The following is a 24,702-nucleotide window of genomic DNA, read 5'->3' on the forward strand; positions in this document are numbered from 1 at the left end:
GAACTTTCCTTCCTGTTGCAAAGCACAAATTTAAAGAAAATTTCAAATAAATGCAAAAAACCAGCAGCTCTTATGTTAGTACAGAAAGCCCTACGCTTTTAAAATGTAGTTTACATGAAAGGAGACAAAAGGATCTTCTAATCTTTAGAAAAACAAAACAAAACAAAACAAAACAGCCCAAGGCAAAAAAAGGTGATTGGAAAGAAATTACATCCTGGCTAAAGGTAAATTATATTACAGACAGCTAGCTGGACAATAGGAACACTGTGGACTGTAATACATATCAAAATAAATTTAATTACCCTTAAAAATCAGAGAATCTGTAAGTTTACCTAAAATATGGGAGTTGAGCTTTTAATTGTTTTCATTGCAGACACAAACAGAAGATGTTGATTAACTTACCGGGCTCAAGAGAGGTAATTACTTTGCAGAAGATGCATCTGTAAGAGCATCTCTGTGACAGCTCCAGATTTAATCTGCCTTTGTTTTATGAAGACCATCTGCACAAATTATTTTTTTGCCTCGATTTTGGGTTTTGAGATGAACTCTGCTCAGACAACCCAAAACTCAATTACAGCCCAGTATCAGGATCTTCTGTTGCTACAGAGACGTGCTACAGAAGTTGAATGAAAGCTCCCGAGCTGAAAACAATTTCCTTAAAAAAAAAAAGTTTCCAATATTTAAAAAATATTAAAAAGATGAAAGAACAGATGAACAGATTACTGAGAAAATATGAAAGAATATTTTAAACTTTTTTTTCTTTTTACTGGAAACAAGCTAAGATGTATTAAAATAAAATACCCTCTTACAGCTAACTTGTTTGTTCATTTTGCAGTGTTACCCAAAGAGCAGAGCATCCAGGTAGCACTATTCTGTTACACTATAAAATCACAGATTTGAAAGATGGTTACAAGAGGCGCCAACACCTTTGTAGCAGCTTTTCCAACACCACTTTTCAGACTGCTGCAGGCTGTAACACCAATGTCCAGCTCTCCCTGTGCTCTGATGCAGCAGTGGAGAAGGGTGCAGTCTCACCATGCTACAAGTGTGGATCAGTGACTCCAGCATCAGCCTCGTGCCTTTAATTCCCTTGGCTTTGCTGCCACTCTGATCTTGACTTTGTCAAGGTGTTCCCCTTCTCGGGGCACTCTTAGCTCTGCATTTCCTGTAGGGCAACACTCACCAGTATCTATGATGCACAACATGAGCAGCCCAGTTTCTTGTCTGGAGTTGACACTGCTCAGACCCATGAGCAACTCAAAGCCCTTGAGGTACGGGGAGCGCTCCGGTTCCGTCAAAGGACTTGCTATACTCCTTGCACAGGACTTGACTACGAAGGAAAAAAGCCTCACTGAGCAGAATTACAATTAGTCTCCAGAAAAGCAAAGGAATCCTTCTTTGGACTGCTTCCCAACTATACTCTCAGCCAGAAATGTCCATATTTATTCTTGATATGATCTTGGAGAGATTGATTAAATCTAAGGCAAAGGACTATTAGACCTGTAGAATATCAAAAATTGCATCTCCTTTTCTCCCATGCCCAGCCAACAGCTCATCAATACAGCACCTCTCAATGAGCCTGCATAAAATGCTACTCTTCAAACCTGTTTGTCCCCACCATCTTTCTGGAGCAAAGGCCTGCGCTCAAGGCAAGGGAGGGCACACAATAGTTTCTGCAGTTTTAACAAACAAAAGCATCATCTGTGTGTGAACACCATTCTCAAATACATTATCAGCTGAAAAAGTCATCTCTCGGGCAAGGCTTGAGCTCTCCTCCCCACACCTCACCACCTGCACTTGTTCCCCACACATTTTGTGTTTGGAGCCACGGATAGGTAGGAAAAGATCAGTAGATTTCACTTATTCAAATTAATCCACTCAATAATTACCCCATCCACAGCAGGTCCTCTCTAATGTGCCCTGAGAAGCATGGTTTTGGGAGGCATTCACTGACTGACACTGTTCAAAATGAAGTGATTAGTGCTCACTTACATGCTGTCCTACAGATGCACGTATGCTGCAAGGTGGCACACATCATCCAGCTCCAAGAGCACCCTTTGAATCAATATAAAGCTGATACACAACAGATGGTTTACGGCACCTCCATTGTCTTAAGTGGGTTGTTTTTTTTTTTGCCTTTAAGCAGGATTCAACATGAACCAAGGCACATTTGGGACAGCAGTATTTTTCAAAGACCATACTGAGCCTCCGGGAGTAATTCACATGAACACTGATGAAACCAGAGATGTTCCTGCAAACATGCCCAGAGGAAAACAAAGACAGTTTTGTGAAAAGTATTATAGAAAAGAACAAGAGTAAAATCAACATAGCCATGTAGATGATGCACTAATAGATGCAGAACTGAGGACTTAACCTCTTCTTCAGGTTATTAACAGCTGTAGGAAGAGACAGAGGCAACTAAGTCTTGGTGAGTCATAACACTAGATACCATTTAACATCCAGAAATAGTTTGGCTCTGGCCTAATAACTTTTGTTCTGCAATAACATGCAGTAATGGTAGCAGTATACCTGGCAAGCCAGAGTAACACCTAGATCCATAGTTATACTCCAGCCTTCAAAAGAGAAAGCAGAGACCAGAAGGTGCTACTTGGCACACCATTTCCTTCCCCATTTTGGTACCTCTCAATATCATAGCCTTACTATCAAAGCCAAGGCTTGCTCAAACTGCCAGAAATAAAAGCAATATGCTCTCCCAAATGCAAAACTTCAGAATGACTGGACTCCAAGCAGGAAAAAGCCTTTTACTAAAGGAAAACTCCAAACACATTACTAGTTACAATAGCTTTCAAAACAGGAGTGAAACTTGCTTACTTAATCATACAACAATCAAGGGACAGAACCAGATTTCTATAGCAAGCCAACAACATGCCAGCTGAGAAGAATAAGAAAGGTCTGTTTGAGAGGTAAGGAGAAGTAAAGGGCCCTGCCAGGGCTTCAAATCTCCTGAAAGATTCAGATTACATCTGTTCACTGAGGCTTCTTCTCTCATTGTCTTAGGATTCCTCTGGTCATACTGATATCTACTCCAGAACTAAACAAGAACTGAGACGTGCAGGATCTTAAGGCACATAGAATTATGATATTTATCAGGTGGACAGCAGTTATTCACTGTAATGCCATATATTCCTTTCTACAGCTTAGCTGCATGGAGAATTTGGCTGTTGGACAGCCACTCATCTGTTTAGTATCAGCTTGGAAAGGAAAATTCTGTTCTTAGAACGCAGCTGAGAAAAGATGAACTGATAGCAGAGACTCCTTCTAGAGCCTTTCAGAGGGATTTCCTTCTGAAATGTCTTACCTGTAAGAACTGGCTACGCTGGTGTACAAGAACTGCTGAATCACAGCCTGAACCTCTGATTGATCACCTGAGGCGAGCACTGAGTCAACCCTGGGAGCACAGGTGAAGGCAATTCACCTGTGCTGCTGGAAGGGGTGGAGCCTGGTTCCACTTCTCCTAGGCCCATCTAAGAGCTGACTGGCAGTGGGGAAGGATCTCTTCTGGAGATCCACTCCGCTGGAGTTTCATAAGCGAGCCCAGGATATGGGTAAGCATCCTATCTATTCTCTTTTTGTTATTCTAACCTGCTTTGTCTAACTCTCCTGCTTATTTCATAATTATAACATCTTAATATTCATTGATTATACACCTGGTTTGCTATTTTTTTTTTTTTTTTTTTTTTTAATAGAAGGAGGCAGGAGGCACATTGCTATGGTACGAGAAAACACAGCTGGCAACACTACAATACAAACACAGACAGATATTGGCATCTGGAATCAGCATAGTGATTTTCCTCTGTGCAAAAGGGAAGACTTTCAGCAATAACAATGCAAGTTACAACTTCAAAGTATTAAAACCAGCCGCATGCATTTTTTAAAGCTGGATTATTGTCTAAAAGATACCATAAGATTTTACACAACCTCGTTTTATGACCAACTCGTAGCACGGTGTAAAGAAACAGCAGTTGACTAATCTGTGATCAAATGGGAAGGCTTGTTTAGAAATATCTCTTTGGCAGACATTGTTAATGCAAGAGAAATCGACAAGAATTGAAGTGACTGAATATATTGTGCATGTGTGTGGGAACAGTATGGACAAAAACAGCACTCAGTTTTCTGTGTGAAGAATCACATCTGCCAACAACGTATGTTCACCCTCTTTCCCCACATGATTTAACTTACTCCTGAAGTCGTGCATCTTGCAGTTGTTAATTATAGAGCACAACATTTGCATTCTCAATATAAGATCCAGCTTCCAACCTCACTTTTGCTTTCATCCTCTGCAAAGAATGTTTCCTCTTTTTTAGGAGGAAAAAAATTCACAGCTACAGTAGACTGCTGAGGGCTAATATGCAGGATTTCTTAACAGTACAAAAGTACTTTTCTTTCTGTTTCAAGGTTGCCAGGCTGAAGAACACTGAAACTTCCTCTCATTTAATCTAACGCAGGAATGAAACCCACTGGCGCAAATTCAGTGACTCAGCCACTGGAGTTAACTTCACCTCTGGAATGCTGCCACAGGCTCTGCAGATGATTCACACACGCTATTTATTAGACAAGTGCCTCATCTAAAATAATAATTAGCAGCAATAACAAACATCCTATCACAAAGCACTGGTGCAGCATGAAACGGATTTTCTCAAGTTATTGTATTTTGCATCTTCTGCTGCTTTCATTACATTTTAATTAAAACAGCATCAGGAGAAAAATTAACCTAGGAATAGCCTCATTAGACATCCAGAGAAGAAGCAATGCAGAGCAATGTTAAATTTAGCAGTGACTGCAGATGAAAGATTGTAAATCAGTTTCAGCTTCAATCCAGAATTTCAACCAAAAGTTCATCTCTTTAAGAAATTACTCCTAAATTACAAGACGCCTTGAAGCAGATCCCACTTGTGCCATGCAATAACCAGGAGTAAAGATGATATGATTAGCTGCAGTCTTCATACAAGAGAAGTACAGAGGAATAACTGCATGTGTCAGTACATCAGGCTGACCTGCTGGAGAGGAGCTCTGCAGAGGAGGACCTGGGGGCCCAGGTGGCCAACGGGTTGGCCATGAGCCAGAAGTGCGTCCTGGTGGCCAAAAAGGCCAACGGGACCCTGGGGTGCATTCAAAATGGAGTGGCCAGCAGAGCGAGGGAGGTGATTTTCCCCTTCAACTCTGCCCTGGTGAGGCCACATCTGGAGTGCTGCATCCAATACTGGGCTCACCAGTTCAAAAGACAGGGATCTCCTAGAGGGGCCAGCAGAGGGCTACAGAGATTATGAGGGCCTGGAGCATCTCCTGAGTGAGGAAAGTCTGAGAGACCTGGGGTTATCCAGCCTGGAGAAGACTGAGAGGGGATTTCATCAATGTTTATAAACATCTAAAGACTGGGAGCCAAGTGGATGAAGCCAGGCTCTTTTCAGTGCTCTGCAGCAACAAAAGAAAGGGCAACAGGCACAAACTGAAACGCAAGATGATCCACATGAACAAGAGGAAAAGCTTCTTTACTGTGATAGGACTGGAACAGGCTGCCCAGGGTGGTTGTGGGGTCTCCTCCAGTGATATTCAAAACCTGCCTGGACACTTCCTTGTGCAACCTAGAGAACTTGTTTTAGAAGGAGGTTGGACCAGATGATCTCTAGAGGTCCCTTCCAATCCTTGAGTTGTGACTGTGAACATTTTTTTTTATTTTTAAACATGGAACATTAACTAACGTCCAACCCCTATACTCAGTTCCCCTCTTGCTTCTGTTTTTGAGCAGGTTATCCAAGAAAGTACTTCAGAAGTGCAGACTACTGACGGCAAGAGTTGTGCCCACTAAAACATTGACAATAGCTGTCACCATCTGCACAACAGAAATCTTGCCCTTTCTAAAGGGAAGATGTTTCCAGGCAGTATCAGATCACAAGTGTTCCAAGTCCATTACATCCCTTCCACACGTGGTCTGTTCTACGTGGCAAACAGGGAGATGTGCATGGGACCCAACACTTCCAACTAGGCAGTGATTAGTACAAGCTGTATACACCATCCTATATATTTAACGTCTCTGCAATGTGTCAGCAAGAACTACTTGACATAGGTTATTCTTATTATCCAAGCCAGTGTATAATCCTTTTTTTAATGTTGCTAAGATCTCAACCTCAATTTCCTGTAGCAGTGAGTTTTGTAATCTTCCTACTTGCTATGTAAAAAAGTGCTTAATATTGATTTTACTGCCCTTCCTTTTCCTCATCTCCTAAACCGTGCAGAAACAACATTCAGATTCCTTCCTAGATCATTAGTATTTTCTGGACTTACCTTTTCCTCTATACAAAATGGTCTGTATAAAATATACCCCTATGACAGCGCTGGAATCAAAATGCAGATGTTATGCTGTACTTATCTGTTCTCCTATATTAAATTTTCTCTGGTTCTTTTTTATTTGTCTTTCGAGATTTAATTTTTTTTTTTTCCCCGCAAGGCATCAATAGCCTATGAACAGCCTGCAGTACAAAACAGGCTTTAGTACTACCACACAACATACAATTAGAGTGGTATAAAATAGTCTGTGGACAATTACGGATAGTAGAAATACAAAGGATTTATTTTCTTGACAAACTCAACTAACTTTTGGAATAAGACTATCTGTAGACCACAGGGAGTGCTTTCTTCATAAAACACAGTCAATCTGGAAAAAGCTCAAACTACCACTTACCTCCATCCACAAATGAACATAAGCAGAGCACAGCCAGAAAACCTTCAACATGCTGAAAAGAACTGCAAGCAGCACAAAATGCTGCCATTTGCTTGCCAGTGCTTATTATAGCAGTGAATAACCAGCTGCCTGCTACCCTTTGCATATAGACTTAGAGGAGAGGCTCATTGTAAACACAGAAATACTGCACAGGCTGACAGCTTTCCATCTGTTTGTGGAGATTTTATTGAAATATATACATGTGCCTGTATGAGCTAGCAAAGGGATTTAGCTACTGTGAAATCTGTAGTATGCAATACTGGGAAGGCAGCCATTAAACTTAGGAAATGAAGGGAGAAATTAGAGGCAAGGCGGCTCCAGGATAAAACTTCATGCACTATAACCCACATTGATGCTGAGTCACAGGGCTACATTGTTTTGTTTAAAAAAATAGTGTGGATGATGAAAGTGTGCTGTATTTTATACTCACAGTCTGCTCCTAAAGGGTTATGAGTCACTGTTTTATGTGCTTTTATGCTGCAGCCTTGTCAGCTGCACATCAACGAGCTCAGTTAAGTACAACACAGAAACAGGAAAAAAAAAAATGAGGCCTAGAGTAAGGCAGACACAACTAGTTTAAATCCAGGGCCAGACTGCCCCCACTTACGTAATTTATTTTTGTGATAGGTGCCTGTGCTGTGAGGCTCTAGGAATATTTCATCTGGACCTGACCCACATGGCACAAGCCAGATGCTATACAGCAGAAGCAAAAGGGACATCAAGAACCGTGTGTGAATTCAAAAGCAGGGACTGAAAAAGTACACAGAAAAAGCGGGGACCAACTCCACAGTGATCCCCGCAATCCTGGGACTGATTCAGACACATCACTACAGAGAGCAGAGACATTTCAGAAGCTGGTATGGCTGAGCAGGTAGCACCGCTATGCCCTACCTTCTCACACAGTCAAGAGCATCACCTGCAATGCTCCAGATTCTGAATCTGCTGGAAGCTCTGCTCACATGCAGGGAACAGAGGCATCCCTGCCTGCAGCCTTCTGCTTGGCTCTTACTCCAAATTTCCTGTGGCAGAATTAGTTTGGAACAAGTTGCATCCTCTCATAGTCTGGCCTCCCTGCTAAGTAGAGTCTAGGGAGCACAGCAAGGATGACAGCTCCTCATTTCAGCAGCGCCAGCAGCCCTTTTTCCTCCTCCTCCCTGCTGCCAGCCACTGAGGATTCCCTGAGATGCATTTCTCTATTGCCAATTCAGAGCAGCATCTAAAAAAGCTTCAAAGTCACAGAATGAATTCAGAAGCAATATGAGACCATGACAATCAGGGCAGATGTATCATCTTTTCTCTTGCTGGGCATCAATTACAATTTTCAGGTCTGACAAACGATCATTTTTCTAGCACACAGCCGTGCTCTACGTCTGAGAAGGGGTTTCAAGGATAGAGGTATGTGCAGGGAATGCCTTCCAGTGAAAAAGAGAAAGGAGAAATTCGGGCTGTGCATAAATGGTTGTTTAAACAGATACCTAGAAAAGGCTGAACTTCATAGAAACAATTAAGGCCTCTGAGAGATCTCCAAGATGTTTTGTGTAACAGGATACATGGCAGATAATTTACACGGCAAGACTCTCTAGTTTTAGATTCAAATCACACAAAAAAAAAAAACAACAATAAAACACCTTGCTAACAGAGTAATGAGGAGAGAGAGAGCTTTCATTACTGAACAAGTTCACTGCTTAGGCTGTGCAAGTACTCATACAGGCTCATGTACCACCTTATCTCAGCAACACTCAGACAAGTTCAAGAGATATCAGTATTTCAGCTCTGGCACATGTTACTTACATAAGCCATCCTTGCAAATTGGTAATAAAAGAACATCTCTGATTATTTATTTATGCAGCTCCAGGAGGCTGTTTGCTATCTCAGCAGTAGCTATGATGGATTACATAAAAGCACTGTCAGAGTGGGAGGAACACTCATACAGAAACACGCTCAAATGCGTGCTTCAGTGCAAACCACTGTCTTTCCATGGAGTGGAGCAGAAGGCAAAGCTTTGCAGTGTGAGTGGCAAGGCTGTGATGTGTACAGTCAGGTATATCAGAAATGAAAGTCACTGCCAGCAAGCCAGCAACTTTAAGAGAAGAAAGATGGACAACAATTTTTGAAGAGATTTGAGGAGTCATATTTTCTTACCTAAGCTTTACACTACCAGAACATCAAATCTCCCCCTAAACAACAGATGTTACTCAAAACTTTGGGGTGATACACCCTGAAGTGAATGAACAAATGTGTGCTACATGAAGCTCAGAGAAAACTGAGTGCTGTGCAGCACCATTACTGGGATCTCTGCCTTGGGCACAGCTGGATTTCAGGCTGATGCAGCTTCACTGCACCTCAAATTCTCAAACTAAGCTGGGTGACACAGTGCTGTGCTATGAGAAAAATGTGCTGGCTAGCTGGCACATGGCTTTCCAAACCAATTTGCTCTGCCTCATCATTCTGCCCTAACTAGACATACTCCTTGATTTAAATTGGGATTTTTAAGCCTTTTTTTACAGAACGCTACCACCCACATCTAAGCAAATGCAGCCTGACAAGCAGGAAGACCAAAGCACAATCTGCAGACAGCATGGAACGGTAATGTCATTTTTACATAATGAGGTTATCACATTCATTTTGCCATTTGCTGGCTGCTAAATGCACGTATGTGTCTTGAGTCATTTTTGCAGTATCTGCACTGCAACAAGACCATAATGCCAAGTTGTGAAGAGCAGCTTTTCTATATGAGAAAGGAACTAAGATCTTGGGAGCCGCACAAAAATAACCAACAGATGTCAAGAACACACAAACAGGTGTGAGCATAATGGGGACAGTCACACTTCCATACAACTTTGCCAGTTATTTCACTGGCCTAAGTATCCAGGGCGTGTATTTTCATTTTTCTTCAACTTAAAAATAGTATTTAGTAGAAAAGTTTCAGCTGCACAGCAATTCTTGCACTCCAAAGCAACTGGGAGCTTCCATGTGTACACCAGCTTGTTTCACAGTTGCTGTCATTGTACCATTGAAGTGCTTTATTATCAAACATGTACCCTAGCTTACAAGCCTCATGACAGCTTTGTGTCTACTCTTTCCCAGCTGTTCAGGAAAATTGGAGTTTCACTCAAATTGTTTCCTGCAAAGCATGCTTGTCCTGGTTTTATCAGTACTCCAGGACACAGCATCACGCAGCAAGCTGTTTAGTGCTGGAAACCTGCATTTCCACAGCCAGCTCCAAACATTCTTTGCCACTTGCATTTCCTGAGCCTTACCTACAGGCAGTATCAGCTATTCTTACCATGAGTTCTGGCTCTCCAAGAAAAAGCTAAACTGAGAAAAGGCAGACTACAGTTCCCAGGAGTCTCCAATACACCCTGTGCAATTCCAAGTGATAGGTGTGAACTGGTCTCTTTGCTTCCAGGCAGCATGGTAGCAGCACTGTCACTAAATCCTTCTCTCTCATTTGTTTATTCCCCATAGCTCACTTTTTATGTCATTATCTTATATCCTTTTACTATTTGTAGTAAATTTGTTATCTCTCCTTATCTTAATTGGGTTGTTTTTTTGTCTTTCTTCCCCGTGAAATGGGGTTGGAGGCTGAAAGCAGCAGCCTTCTCCCACTCACAGTGAACATGAAACTGTGCCAATGCTTCTCTTAAAATACTTCGCCTCTGCAGAAGAAAAAGTAAACTCTTTTCTTTGCCACTCAGTTTTTCAAACACAGAGCACCCACTGCTCACACATACAATGAGATCTGGCTCCTATTATTCCTGTTTAGATAGCATGAAAAACCCAACCCAAGTTTTACTGAGACAGATATCCCCAGACGAGAGGCAGGGCATTTGCTGGATCTAAGCAATATGAAAACACTGATCAGCAGTGACTTCTCACTGTTAAAAAGTACAGCTATTGAAGGCTGTCCAGGAACTCAGCACACAAAAAAGTAACTTCAGTGGAAAAGAAGAAATGAACTGTAATTAAAATGGTATCCCAAGGAGAAAGCTAAAGAGGAAAGGCTGTCCAGCACCCACACATATTCCAATATTCCCTCCATCGGTACCATTGCAATAGGTCTTCCCACGTTCTTCCAGCCCCACAATAACACTGGTGATAGTTCCTAGAGCTCCTCTGCTTCAAAACAGTGTCAAAACAAAACCTCAGAAACAGATCAAACAACAAAACCTGTTTTCCACAGGATCTTCCCCTTCTCCTAACTTCACAGATGCTTTAATTTCCTGTTTCCCTTTCCTGAATTCTTCACTTTGTTTCAACTCATATCCTTTCTACTGACACTTAGCATCCCTGCACAGCATCGCAACACTGCAGAAGAGAAAGGAGTCAGCTGGGATTCAGACAAGGCTCTTCTCTGCAGGAATAGTCTGTGCCTTCCACCCTAACCACATGAAGCAAACAGCACTCCTTGTCTGCTCAAAGCCAGCACCTAGGTGGGGAACAAGGAGTAAAAACAGTCGCTAGACTAAGCAGGTGAGGCATAGTAAAAGATTTCTTTCACACAAAATCCACTGGAAATTGAAGCAATTATATCACAGTTTTGCAGTGCAAACGGATGCCATAGGAGAAATGAGAATCTCCAGCCACATCCCCCCGGAGTGCAAGCCAGAGGCTCAGTGACCTGTAACAGGCAAGAAAAACCAAACTCATTTCAGATGGGGGCTCAGTGCAGTGAGGGCACTCCAAGCAGGCCTTACTCTACAGGTGATGTTAGCTTCAGTACACACTCTGCTCCCTTCACATCAGTTCACTGCCAATATTTGGCAGCCACTTGCTCCAGGACAGATCCACCTCCACTGATGACTCAGAAGAACAGCACTAATGTTTTTGACAAAGCTGAATAAGACTGAAAAACAAAACAAAACAAAACTCCTCCTCCAGACTCAGAAGAAGCTTTGTGCTAGATACTCAGTAAAAACCTACAGAACAAGGAAGCATCCATTAAGGAGGAACCCATACAAAGAGTAGCTTTCTGGCCATTCTGTACAGTATTTTGCAGCTCTGCACAACTAGCAGCATCTGACTACCCAGCCACCTGGCCCCATCCTGATCCAGTAATGTCAGTCTATCTCACTCAGTAAGAATGCTTGAGGTCTTCTTCCACTGTCTTAGAAATTCTTATATGGCCTGATAATATTTAATAACAGCACGATGGTTACAAATGACAACTGAAAGGCACAGGCTTTATATAGCCTGAACTGGTCTATCATTCTCCTGTGAAACACACAGTTTTGTGGTTTCTGTTCCCAATCTACAATTTTCCACATCAAAGAAGTCCACATTTGCACTTCAGAGGATAGAAAATGATTCATAAAGAACAGAACAAAGTCTTGTTCTCTGTCTTTTATTTACAGGATTTAATTCCCTCTTATTTAAACAGCTCAGACTACTAACTGGCCTGGTAAGATAAAATAGTGTTGGCATAAATATGTACAAAATTGCCTTGCAGCCACCTTCAGAACAATTGCCATAATGAAATTACTGCAGTTTGAATTAGATTAGGTCACAGCAGCAGACAAACACAGATAGCTATAACGAGAGGAATAAAAGCCCTGGACTGCAATGACAGCTTAGTTAAAGATAAGGCAGAAATGGCCCACAGGGACTGTTATACTGCAGCCACAGAGCAAGGGAAGATTAAATGATTCCAGTCCCACCAGAGGGCAGGCACAGCATATGTACCTGTCACAGGCCATGCCACCTGGTACCAACAGCAAGCCTGTTACAGCCAGTAAGCGAACCAGGTCCTCTCTCTCACCAGACAACTGGTAAAAGACTAATGAGATCTTATATTATCTTCATATATACCATGTGTGCCCTCTTCAGAGCTTCACTATTCTACTGTTAACAACCAGATTGCTGGTGTTGGTGTAAGGTAAAGCATCCACAGTCTCTCATCTCCAGCAGATGGAGCTTTAAGAAAACCTACAAATGTATGTTATGCTCATGGAATTAGCTATACTGCAGCCTGAATGCCTGCAGAATCTTCTGTGCAGCCTCCTTTTTGAAGTGAGCACCAACAATATTTCTCTTACCCTGACATTTCATACAGATACACAAATTCAAATTTCCTTCACTTAAGATTCCATAAATACCTGTAATTGCTACTGAACCCAACTCTAAAGCCTGTAGATCTTTTTAAAATCACTAACACTGTCTTCACATTTTAGTTTTGCCATTTCAAAGCCAAAGCCGAACCCTACAGCATTATAACCAGGAAGGACTGGAAGAGCACCTCGGAAAACACAAGGACTAAAACTGAGCAAATATCAACAGCAGGTGCAGAGCAAATAACCAGCAAAACAACATACACAGAACTAAAAGCAAGGACTATGGCACCTCGACAGGCTGCTCTGAGCCACGTCACAGACACTGCACAGTACTTATCCCTGTATCCCTAGAAGATCACTGAATAGCTTGCAAGGGACACACAAAAGGACAGAACAAAGATGGCCAATGTCACATAATGGCTGTTCTATGAGATATATATCAATCAAACATACTAGGCTTCTTTAGCCTGGAAAAAATACTACAGAGGGAGAATGCGTACAGTGCCTGTAAGACCACATAGTTTAGAGAAGGAAATGGCAAGGATTGTTCACTTTTTCTCAACCTATAGGAACTCAGGAGATTTAGGAAGTCAAAGAAAGTCAAAAGCCAGTGTTCTCCCACAGCCCAACTCCCACATTCATGGTGGTGAGGTGTCCAAAAGCACAAATCCCTCAAAGGACCATTCGTCAGGAGCTAGGGACACAGTGGCACACTATCTGAGGCACTGAGATCAGAAGTCCTGGAAAGCTGATGGCTTACAGGGACAGGCTTGCACTTCTGCTCACACTGGTATTTCTTTAAACATCATTAATTCCTGCTGCTGAAGATGACACCGCTCAATCTCCACTCCGACCACTTGTACTCACATGCCCAGTATTTTCTGATTTGGAGATGCTGTCTGTTGCACTGTGCACCAGCTGTAACTAACAGATATGCATAAATTCCAAGTTTGCTTGTGGGAGGCTGTAACAAAATGGAAAGCACAGCAATGCTTTATATAATATATGCCTGAAAAAAAAGATTTACCAAAGAGGTAGAGCTCTTCAGCAACTGAGCAGTGCTGAGTTCTTTATTTTTATGATGTGCATTTCTCTGTATTGCTTTTATGCACACTGGCATGAATTCCATTTTGCTGCTTCATTCAATATTCAGCACAGCTGAGCCACAAAGAGACACTGGGAATTTTAACGCTGTCAAAGCCACAGAGCTATCCCACATGGGGGACTGGCCATCACTCCTGTGGAGCTGGACAAATTCCCTTCATTTGAGTACATGCCCTACTGGATCACCATTCTTAGGATTTGAGATATTTCATCTTTTCTTTCCCCACTGGAAAACATTGGGGAAAAAAAACCTCTAATGTTTTGATGACATTTGAGAGTACTTTGTTAGAAATCATTCATGAAACATGCATACTGTCTCTTGAAAATAGGTGCTCCTTTGCTTTTGATAAGCTAAACTGATCATCTGCCTTGACAAATAAATGAGTGCTTATACCAGCAGGGGTAAAAGAAGAGAAAGTTGATAAAAACAGAACTTTTGGGGAGGCTAGGAGATGACAGCTGCACCTCAAAAAGCAAAATAACCAATGTTTAAAGATGCTTCATTCTCATAACACAATGAGATCTTGGTATGGTTGTAATTGTAACAGAAGATACAGAATGGCCATTCCCAGACAAAAACAAGTATGTCCTCCACAAACTGGCAATATAAGCTTCCTTATGCCAAGATACACGCTCTGAATGGTGAGCAGCCAACATTCCCACATCAGCCTTGGAGGCTGTGTAGCATCATTTCTCAGTGGCAGTAAACTAACAGGACTGAGCTCAGTAGAGAGGCACACATCTGCGCCAGCTGAAGGGAAGTGACCAACCCTCTGAGATTGGTAGCAAGGGAAATGAGTAACATCACTCACTAGAGGGCAGCCGAAACAAGCCAAAACTCCAGTAATTCTCCAAACAGCCACGACCCTCAGCATGTCAAAAGTAGTTAAGCACAGGCCATTTATCTAGAAAGACACAGTTATTTCTAAAGGTGCTCCCGATCACAGATCAAACCAAAATGCGTTTAACAAGTGGGAGAATGCTATCATCCTGCAGTCCAAGGTCCTTCATACCAGAACCAAGCACTTTTCTACTCTACCTTTGCCTTCATCTTCACATCAAATCAATAGTAAGATACTTTTTGGGCAGCCTATATCTTTTTGCTAAAGACATTTCTATAACTTTTGCAGTCAGAAATGCAAGTTAAAGGGTTGAGGGGTTTTTTGTTTTTGTTTGTTTTTTGTTTGTTTGTTTAAGTCCAGCTGTGGCTCATTCTCAAAATGATTTAAAATATCATGTGTGTTTTGCATTTACAAAGCTAACGCAGGCCTCTTAAACGAGACCTTACATAAGACCTTTATTCTTCTGTTTGTGTCCAGATGTCCAGGCAAAATGATATTTTGGAAACTTTGCTACTTTTGGTAGCAGTGGCAGCCCAAACAGCCACCTGTAATTTCTGTGCCACATAATGAATGAATGTGCTGAGCTCAGGACTGAACTGGAGCTCCAAGCACCCAACAAGTGCCAGCCCTGAAAGGTTGCTGCTGACATGAGAAGTACAGCCTGCTCCTTTCATTTCCAGCTTCTACATCAGCACTTGTGTGCAACTCCCTTACAAAAAAAAGCACAAGCCATGCCAGATTTCAGTAAACACAACCCGATTCTGCAAGAGATTAAGCAACTCTTGACAGGCAAGAGGACATGGTAAACAGGAGAGAGCTTTTAAGGACAAATCACATGCAGACATCAACGTGACTCCACAGACACAGACAAGCCACTGCAAAAGGAAGCATGTAAACTCAGTAGGTATGTGTAGCATTTTTTTCAGAGAAATCATAATTACCTGTAGAATTGAGAGGTGCATTAACAGGTTGGGAATTTCTGCTTTGATTAACACAGGCTGCTTGGAAAAAGAAAAAAAAAAAAAAAAGCAATCCAAACAATCCAAAAATCATGACAGCTTTTAGGTTTAAACCAGAACTATCTTGTGGTCAGGCCTCCTCTTGATTTTAGCTGCAGCAGCAGCACCGTAGGCAACTCACCACTTCACCCAAGCCTCTCTGGCTCTGGGCCACACAGAACTGCTCTTTGGTTCTGCTCAGCTTCTCCCAGGCCCTCACTAGCAGTTACAAACAGCATGCTTCTAAAGGAACAACACCATCGATCAAAAGGAACCTAAAGCTTGGCTGCCCACAAGGAAAAAGCGATTATGTTCTAACATTACTTTTTCCAGAAGCCACAGTTCTGGAAAAATTGTAACTCTGTAAGACAGATAGGACACGTTGCAGACCTCTGTATCTTCACACAAACCTCTGTTGCTGCCAGCAAGCGTAGCTGTCCTCACATCAGAATACCCACCTGAGTACCAGTGCCAGCACTAAGGATAGAGCAGGAATAAGAACTAGGGCCAGCTTGGAACACTTGTTGTATTGAAGGGGTCACAGCAGTTCATGGACAATAACCAAGTAACTTTGTGCTCAAACACAAAGCAAATTGCAAGAATGAAGTAGTGACTCCAGAGAGGTTGAAAGCCTCTATTTCCCAAACTGGTGCTTTTCTAAAAGCTAGCATTTAGACATACATGAATCTCTCCAAACACACAGTGAATTATTTTTGTTTTCCCGCTCCACCCAGCCACTCCATCATCATCTTTCTTCTTCTACGGTCATCTTCCTCTAGTTTGTGTTCCGTGATGCAACATTTTCCATACCTCTTCCCCTTTCACTGGATGATCCTGTCTACCTACCCATCCTCTTAAGGACAGATCTTCCTAACTGCTCATGACAAAGAAAAAGAGACTGACAGAAGCTACACAATGTACATGGAGGCTCAATCTTTCCCAAGATTGAGAGCTCTCTAAAAAGCCATGCAGGCAGACAGGGCTGAGCTCTGACCACATGTCAGACAGGGACAATCCCCCAAGCACACTCCCATGTCTGCAGGCTGTTCTCTAACCCTTTTTTAGGTTGTGAACTTTTCAGGCAAAGACTGTTTCTACTATCCTCATTACACTCCGGTTCTGACCAGACAAGAAAAAGGAACATCACCAGTGACTTACTCCATTATAAACAGCTGTCCTTTAAATATTAAACCAAATAATTGGAGACCTTTCTCTCACCCTGGTCACTGTCAAATAAGAAGTTTTGCTGATGCTCTTCTCAGTTTAAAGGAAGTAGTAAGGTATTGCTGTAGTATTGTAGTCACTGATGCAGATTAGAAACACCACAGACAGTGAATGTCAGCTTTGATCATTTTTTTTAAATTATTTTCCAGTTAAGAGGGACAATATAAGAAAAAAGCATAGCAAAAAGTTCACTGACCCAATTTATTTATTTTTTTCAATCTACTGCTGCATAAATATTTGAACTCACAATAACAATACACAAAAAAGTACACACCTGTTACAAGAGCACAGCCCTCACTTCCACACAAATCCTAAAAGCATTAATCTACACATAACTTACACAGCACTATTTCTGCAGGACTACTCTTCCCTTGCTTAGGGATGCCTACAATATCACAAGGTCCAGTTTTCACAGCTAATGGGGACTATCTACTGCTATTTCAGATGACATAGCCTCTCTAGACTAATAAGCCCTATTACCAATGACTCAGGCACCAGGAACACCACATATTCATTTCCGAATCCTGAGGTTGGGATGGCACAGTATTTTAGTCAGACTCAAGTCCAGCTCATATGACAAATGTCAGATTAGATAGACTGCAATGTCAGTCTGCTTCTTTGCTAAGGAAACCGTCACATTCCCAGAGACTCAAAGGCCCTTGGGAAATGATTTTGAATCAGAGGAATGCCACCCCTAACAAAATTCTTTCTGATTTAATGGGAAGACTCACCATCACACTGCTCAAGCCCATTGAGGGGTGCAGGCTATAGCCACCCCCAGGCTGTGTGACAGCAGCAGTACACAACATCTTATGAAAAACAAGTAAAGGAGCTTCCTTTTCCAAGCTATGGCTGACAGAATTTGTGTGCCAAAGAAAATCTGACAAAGGCATGCTGCTTTTAGAACACTCCTTCCGCTTTTTCTGCTACACTGACCAAACTCCATGGGTTACTGAGAGTTGAAGTGTCATCAAAAAAAAAAAACAACAACAAAAGAGAGTTTAAGTGAGTAAGCACATCAGTTTGATACTATTATAACGAGAAAAGAAGGAAGATGTTCAGAGCATGAAACGGGTTAGTTGTGATACTCAGTTACTTCACTACTGAACACTCCTTCTTACAGTGAGCATCCCATTCTTACCGTAAAGTGGTTTTAGGCTGTGAGGGACTCAAAAAAAAGGAGGAAGGAGAGGGCTTATGGGTCTGTTCTACCCTTTTCAGAATACCTGGAATCCCTCAAAGCAGCAGAGAGCGCAGAGACAACAAGGAGGCAGGACTCAGCATCACAGCATACCTTGGTGCCATGATTTAGCAATCTATTCTACTTGTGCATTGCAAACAAATCACCCAGTGTTATCATTTGGGCTTAGGGCTGCATATCTTCATTTCCACATATGACACTGCTGCTATCCCTCAGATCAGTCTGAGGAGTGGTCACAAATTTCTTCTGTGCTCCCCATTCATCAGTGCAATCAAGTCTTCATGCCCCAAGACATACTGAATTGTGTTTGAGCAATTAAGCCACCTATACACATTACAGGAACTGTCTCAGAGCTACCAGAATTTCTTCATATCTGCAACATTGGGCTTCTGAAATATGAGTAGACAAAAGCCTTCCAGTCTGTCCCATCAAGGGAACTTCCCCATCCTCCTTTCACAGAAGAACAGAAAAAGGCTTATGCAGGACATTCTTTGCAGAGGTGGTCACCACCCTTTTTCACAAAAACGAATGCAAAACCTCAAAGCAGACATTGTTTCTCCAACAAGATAAGGATCGTGGTTTAATAGAGCATCCAGAAGGAGACCTGTGTCATTAGAAGTCTAAAATGAGTGACTTCCTGGCCTGTGTAGGAAAGCCAAACAAGGTTTGATATCTACTATTTGCATATTTCATTACAGGTTCTGGATGACTTGCAATTAGAGGTGAGGACAACAGCACAGGCAAGCCATGAACATCAACTGAGCAAGATTAGCTTGGTAGATCCCACTGCCTACCTATTTAGCATGAAAAATAGCAATATCCTCACTCATATATCTAATTCCAAGCAATTCTTTATTCTACAAGGCCAAAATATGCCACCCAGCACCAGAAGAAAAGGAGCTAGACTATACTTTTACACTACTTCAGATTCCAAAGCAATCAGGAGTATCATCACCCTGTGGAATTGCCTTGAAAAAACTATCTCCTCATGTTATTTGTGATCAAAGTTTTTTCTCACCACTACATTACATATAATTACTACAATCCTCCATCCAGCCAGTATCAGTGTATGGCAGGAAGCATCACTGGGCCACTACATTTTGATTTAACGCCTCTTGCCATATATTCACATTGGTTGGGCTGAAAGGTATAACAATCAGAACATATCATTTCCTCTCATCAGAAATGCTAATACTCCTACAAATCAGAAGAGGACAGTCTAAAACACTATTTCTGCAAGAATCAGCTCTCCCTCAAGGAAAATGAGGAAAGTGCTATTCCCCAGGAGCCAAAAGGAAACAGCTCTTACCATGCACAAGCAAATATTCACTCTTGTAATACTCAAGTAACAGATTACAGAGGCCACATCCTGAGTTTTTTGGTAAAAGATGCACGATACAAAGAGCACATAAAGAGCTTAACAGAAGAGATTAAAAAAAAAATTCTTACTGACAATAGTAATTTGGGACAGTATTTCCTCCTGATGCCTGGAGGATCGTGCTATGGGTTTGTTCAAGCAATTCTCTTCCTCCAGGATCACACAAAACACGAAGAGATGGTGCTTTTAAAAACTGAGGGCATCCTTTGAACTCCTCTCATATATTTCCTCTACCTACAGTACACATTACACCTACCAAGCTGGAATAATAAATGTGTTTTGAGACAAGGCATATGCACCACAATCAGACCACTGACTCATCCAAATGACACACTGACTAAAGAGATAATGCACTGGCTAAAGGAAGGCCACGTAAAAAGACAGAAGCTGTTACCTGTGAGTGGAGAGGGAAAAGTATCCACAAAATTAAAAAGTTCCTCACTGTTCTCAGTGCTGTGTGGAGACAGAAAGCCCTCTGCTAGGTCACAGACAGAGGGGAGATCCAATATGCTGCTCTCTTCTGAGTGATGACTTGGTGATGTCTCCTCTCCGTCCATGGTCCCACTGTAGACATAAAAACCTAACTCAGTCAAATGTTTAGCATAAAAATCTGAGCAGAAATCAACCCAGACAATCTTTGTTCAACTGCACAGCTCACTTTGTGATAGAGACTGTTTCAATATATTGGTACTGAAGTAGAGAGTAAGATATTAAAAAACAAATACAAAAAAAAAAAAAAAAAAAAAAAAAAAAACCCACACACACAACACCACAGCAATACCAAAAACCATAGACAATAACCCTCAGTCCTGAATTGGATAACCAAGAACCCACAGTCAATCAGATTTTCCTAGAGGGTTCTTAGAAGTACAGAATCGGGCCCCAGCACTAGAACAGTACTGAATATACTCTGCTGTGAATTTACTATGTGCACAATTTTGAAAGGAAATATGTTCTTTGGGATCTCATCTCCCTCACTAATCATGCTTCTAGATACGACAAGTTAAAAGCATTCCTCCTGGCTCTGTTCATAAAGTTCATCACTCTCAATAGCAAAAGAAACAAATATCCCTGCAATTTCATCCTGCAGGCATGGCAAGGATTTTCTGGTGTGAGGGAAGTTGAACTGTATATTCCACACACAGTACTTTGGAAAGCTGTAGCTGAAGCACCCCCACATCCCTACACCCTTCTTTAGAGCTCCTTGAACCAGTTCACCAGGGCAGAAATACAGCACTGAGTGGAGAGCAGAGCTGGTACTGCCCAGCTTCACAGTCAGCATCACACAGAGTAGGAAACAATTCTGGAGAGAACGGAACTAAAACATTCCCATCAAGCATCTCCAAACACAGCTCTAAAACATTCCCATCAAGCATCTCCAAACACAGCTGCACAACACCCTCAGTTTCATTTTAATATCTCAGTCACAAGCCTTAGCCACCAGGAGCTCACACAACCACTCTCTGCTTCTTTCTCAATACACAAATACTTTACAGAACATTCTAATTCAGTTCTTGGTCTGAAAAACAAAACAATTCAACCACAGGCAAGTGGAAGGTTATAGTAAGAGGAGATGCTGGCACGGTAGCAGAACAGTCTGAGGGCAATACTGACATAGGTGGGCTGCTGCAATCCTGGGCCTCTTTGTAGCAGTCTGTGTTGGCCTCTTCCCCGTGTTACCACAACAGAGCTAACAACATTTGCAGCCATGCGATTATAAGAACCAGACAGCTGTTCCTAATGGAAACTAATGACTACTTTTTCTCTTTTTTCTTCCTCCTGAAGTATCCCCCTCAGATCAACTCTGTCAATTGCTCCAACGCTTCACAGCATTTTGACCACATAGGGACATTTAAATCAAGGCTATAGTGGTCCTACTGGTAGAACTGGTGGGGAGATGTGTTTGTGAGGACAAACAAGACCTCAGCTCAGCCTTGGCCCTTCAGGCATGTGGAAGGGACATGCTGTTAGCTCTGTGCCATACCTAGGAACAGAACTGGTATGGGAGCAGTCCTCTGGGACAGGTGCCAGATGCAAAGAGCTTGTCGTTGCTTCAGGATCCTCTCCTTCCTTCACGGTTGGTCAATCTCAGCTCACTGGAATGAAACAAACAGGCCTGTTACATGCTTTGCATCAGCTGAGTGGGCCCGGACAGCGTGACCTTTCAAAACACATATGCCACCTGAAGTCAACAGCCAGTCATCACATACATTGCTGTTTGTCAAGGCTGGCACAGCTGAAGATTTTTTCTAGGAATCAGAAATAGTACATCTAGTAATGCCCTTGAATCATCTGACAGTGACGGAGATCTCCTGGAAAGGACTCAGAACACACTAGAAATCAAGCCCGCACCTTCTTTACAAGCTGTTGCTGTTTACTCAAAACCCGTGAAGCAGAGGAGCAGGTCACAACCGATAACCTTTCTTCCTACGAGCAGTGGGAGCAACGGCTACAAGCTTTCCCCCTCTCGCTACGGAGGAGAAAATCGGGCTGAAGCAAAACGCTGATTAAGGGGCGATAAAATGAAGTGTCCCGGCCCGCTCCCTTACCGCCCCTCAGGCCCCGCGCCCCGCAAGCAGCAGGGAGGCGAGCGCGCCCACCATCAGAGCACCGCAGGCATAAGAGGCGGGCGGCGCCATTTTGGTTCGGGGCACGCGCGCTGCCGGAGGGCGGCTCCTCCGTGTGGGGGGGGCGGGGAGAAGAATACGGAGGGGAAAGACGTGCTGAGAAGAGCTGGGGGTGAGGAACTGCGTGGTTTAAATGGTTTGGGGTGAGGTTTGTTGAAAGGCTGGGGGGTACGTGACGACGTGGGAGTGAAGTCCCCGCCACCAGCAAAGCTCCGGCAGCGGGATGCTCGGAAGGTACCGCTGGCTCCTGAAGCAGCACGCAACTGCAGCAAGCAGGTGTGGCAGGGAAGCTGTAATGCTCGTAAGCAGCCTTTTCCAGCTCACCAGTTCCTATCTGTGGCATTAGGCGGATATCTTTGGACTTCCCCTTGTTTTCTTCACAAGAAGGGAGGGAACCCGTGCCCTGCTGCTAGAGAAGCACACTCCCCTGCTATCTCTGTCTTGGTCATCTCCAGCCTTCACCTTCACTTCTCACATGCATTACCAGCGCAGAGATTCCACCTGCCTGCTGTATGTGAGGAAGTCTCTCAATGTGCACTATATTCCTTTGTATTGGTGCATTCACGTTAGCACACATCAAAACTGTGCCAGCTGCCACATCTGAAGTTGGTTAGAGCAAGGCCAAGAAATGAGCCAAGAAATGCAGAATGAAGCCTCATGCTTGGTAATTTGCAAAGATCAACTGAAGCACGCATGGGAAAAAGGAAATGCTTTCTGACTATTGCAGCTCTGTCGCAAAGGGAGTTTTCAGAGTGTTGATAGTTTCAAGACCAGTTTTAAGCTATACAGTTTCATGTCACTGAAGCTAATGTGTATCTACTGACTTACTGCCTTAAAGAGTAATTGAGATGAAAAAAAGATCTTGTAAACAGCAGGCCTAGGAACTTCATGTATTTCATTCCTTTCCCACTGTCACACCACAGAGGAGGAGCAACTCTTTTGACAAGACTTCCTCCTTTCACAGTAGCTAGACATGAATTTAGAGCATGAAAACGGAACAATAGCTGAACAGCTTCAGCTCAGCAGGAAGTGCCCAGGGCAGGAGGGATGCAGAGGGGGGTTTGAACACGGCTGATTTTTTCCCCATTGAATCGTATAGAGTTTGTTCTGTTACTCTCACAACTGAAAGCATGAAAAGATAGCAGTATTTAAATCCATTTTATGCATGCACTCTGCTACCCAGCTCTAGAGTTCACTATTAAAATTGATGGAGGATCTGACTGTGCTGGGTTTCCACTGAGAAGCCCTCTCGAGCTCTCCAGGCAGCACTTGATATGCTTTTGCTCTATACAAACCTCTTGCAGTTATGCCAGTAAGGAGCAAAGGAAGGTCAGAAGACACCTGTCATTCTTTAGTGATATTTTTTCACAGTCATCATCTCTTCACCTTTAGCTGTGTTCTTTGCTTTGCACCATACCCTAAAACTGACTGATTTATCCAGCTGAGTTAGCTCATCAGATAAAGTATATTAACAGTATCCAGGACCACAAAGAAACGTGTGTTTCATGTTTTGGCACATCAAAGCAATCACTTAAACCAGAAAGCCTCCCTCTAGGCTATCAGTTCCACTTAAACTGAAATATTCCTCCTTGTTATCACTGACTCCAAACAATGATAACTGAAGGGCTAATGGGGTTTGGTGTGACATGCCCTATCACAGCCTAATGCATTACCCTAACCCCATAAACTATACTCCAGTACTTCTCTTTGGGATGGGTTAGGGTTGCTAACAGCAAGCAATCCTCTGTATTGCAAAAAATGGTTCAGCCAAGCATCTGAAAAACAGCCTGTGCTGGCCTTCTTTGCCTGTAAGATAAATAATTGTTTTTGCTTCCTGTTTCAGTAATGAGAAGTTTAAGCCTTTTACTTGCTGTAATCAACACCTTAAGGTACAGGAAATTTCAAAGACCTAATGATATTTCTGCTGTATCACATGCCAGTAAATTGACTTCTTTTTTATTTTTTTCCCTCCTGGGAATATGTTCCTATGGAACTGCAAGTAATATCTGACTTTTTAAGGTGCCACTACAAAACCAAGCTTGAAATCATGGTGGTAGACACCTCATGTTTTCCCCATGCCTTAACTCTGTCTTTTGGAATTTTATGATTTTGGGAGAAACTTGCTCTCTCTTCAAAAAATAGTTTTCAGTGGCAAAGCTTGAAAAACCGAATGTTGAGGATATTTAAGTACAATCAAGAGCAGAAAGGAAACCTCTAGAATATTTAGGATTGTCAGTGTTAGCCTCATCAAGTCAGCTCAGAGCCTGAAGAGCTTTTATGTATATGAATCCTCTTCTGATTCATTCCTGACATCCTCTTCCACTCTATGCACAGGAGGAAACTATACAAAATTTAAGAACTAGAGTTCACAGTGTATGGCTGCCTCACATCCTTTCTGTTCTCCTGTTACAGCACCTGGAAGATCTCTGCTCTTCTTTCCCAACACTTCTGCTTGCCTTGATAATTCATCACCCCTCCTCATTCACCTCACTCTGCACAGAAACATCCTTTTCACTGCTCCTCTCAGCCTTTTTGCCCT

General features: G+C 42.5%; 1 protein-coding gene across 2 annotated transcripts in view; it reads right to left on the reverse strand.

Moving 5' to 3' along the window:
- Positions 1–22,186, reverse strand: part of SHLD1 (shieldin complex subunit 1) — a 37,814-nt gene extending 15,628 nt beyond the window's left edge. The window contains exons 1-3 of one of the 2 annotated variants that reach the window (XM_048937537.1): positions 22,086–22,186; positions 21,521–21,632; positions 19,931–20,100 (exon numbers count right to left, since the gene is read on the reverse strand). In XM_048937537.1, coding sequence (XP_048793494.1) covers positions 19,931–20,093 — 163 coding nt within the window. In that variant the 5' untranslated portion in view covers positions 20,094–20,100; positions 21,521–21,632; positions 22,086–22,186. Of the gene's footprint in view, positions 1–19,930; positions 20,101–21,520; positions 21,633–21,888 lie in introns of both variants that reach the window. The other variant, XM_048937536.1, reaches the window with a different exon arrangement.
- Positions 22,187–24,702: the final 2,516 nt, after the last annotated feature.

Source organism: Lagopus muta, chromosome 2, assembly GCF_023343835.1.
Source record: "Lagopus muta isolate bLagMut1 chromosome 2, bLagMut1 primary, whole genome shotgun sequence".
In the NCBI taxonomy this organism is placed as follows: domain Eukaryota; kingdom Metazoa; phylum Chordata; class Aves; order Galliformes; family Phasianidae; genus Lagopus; species Lagopus muta.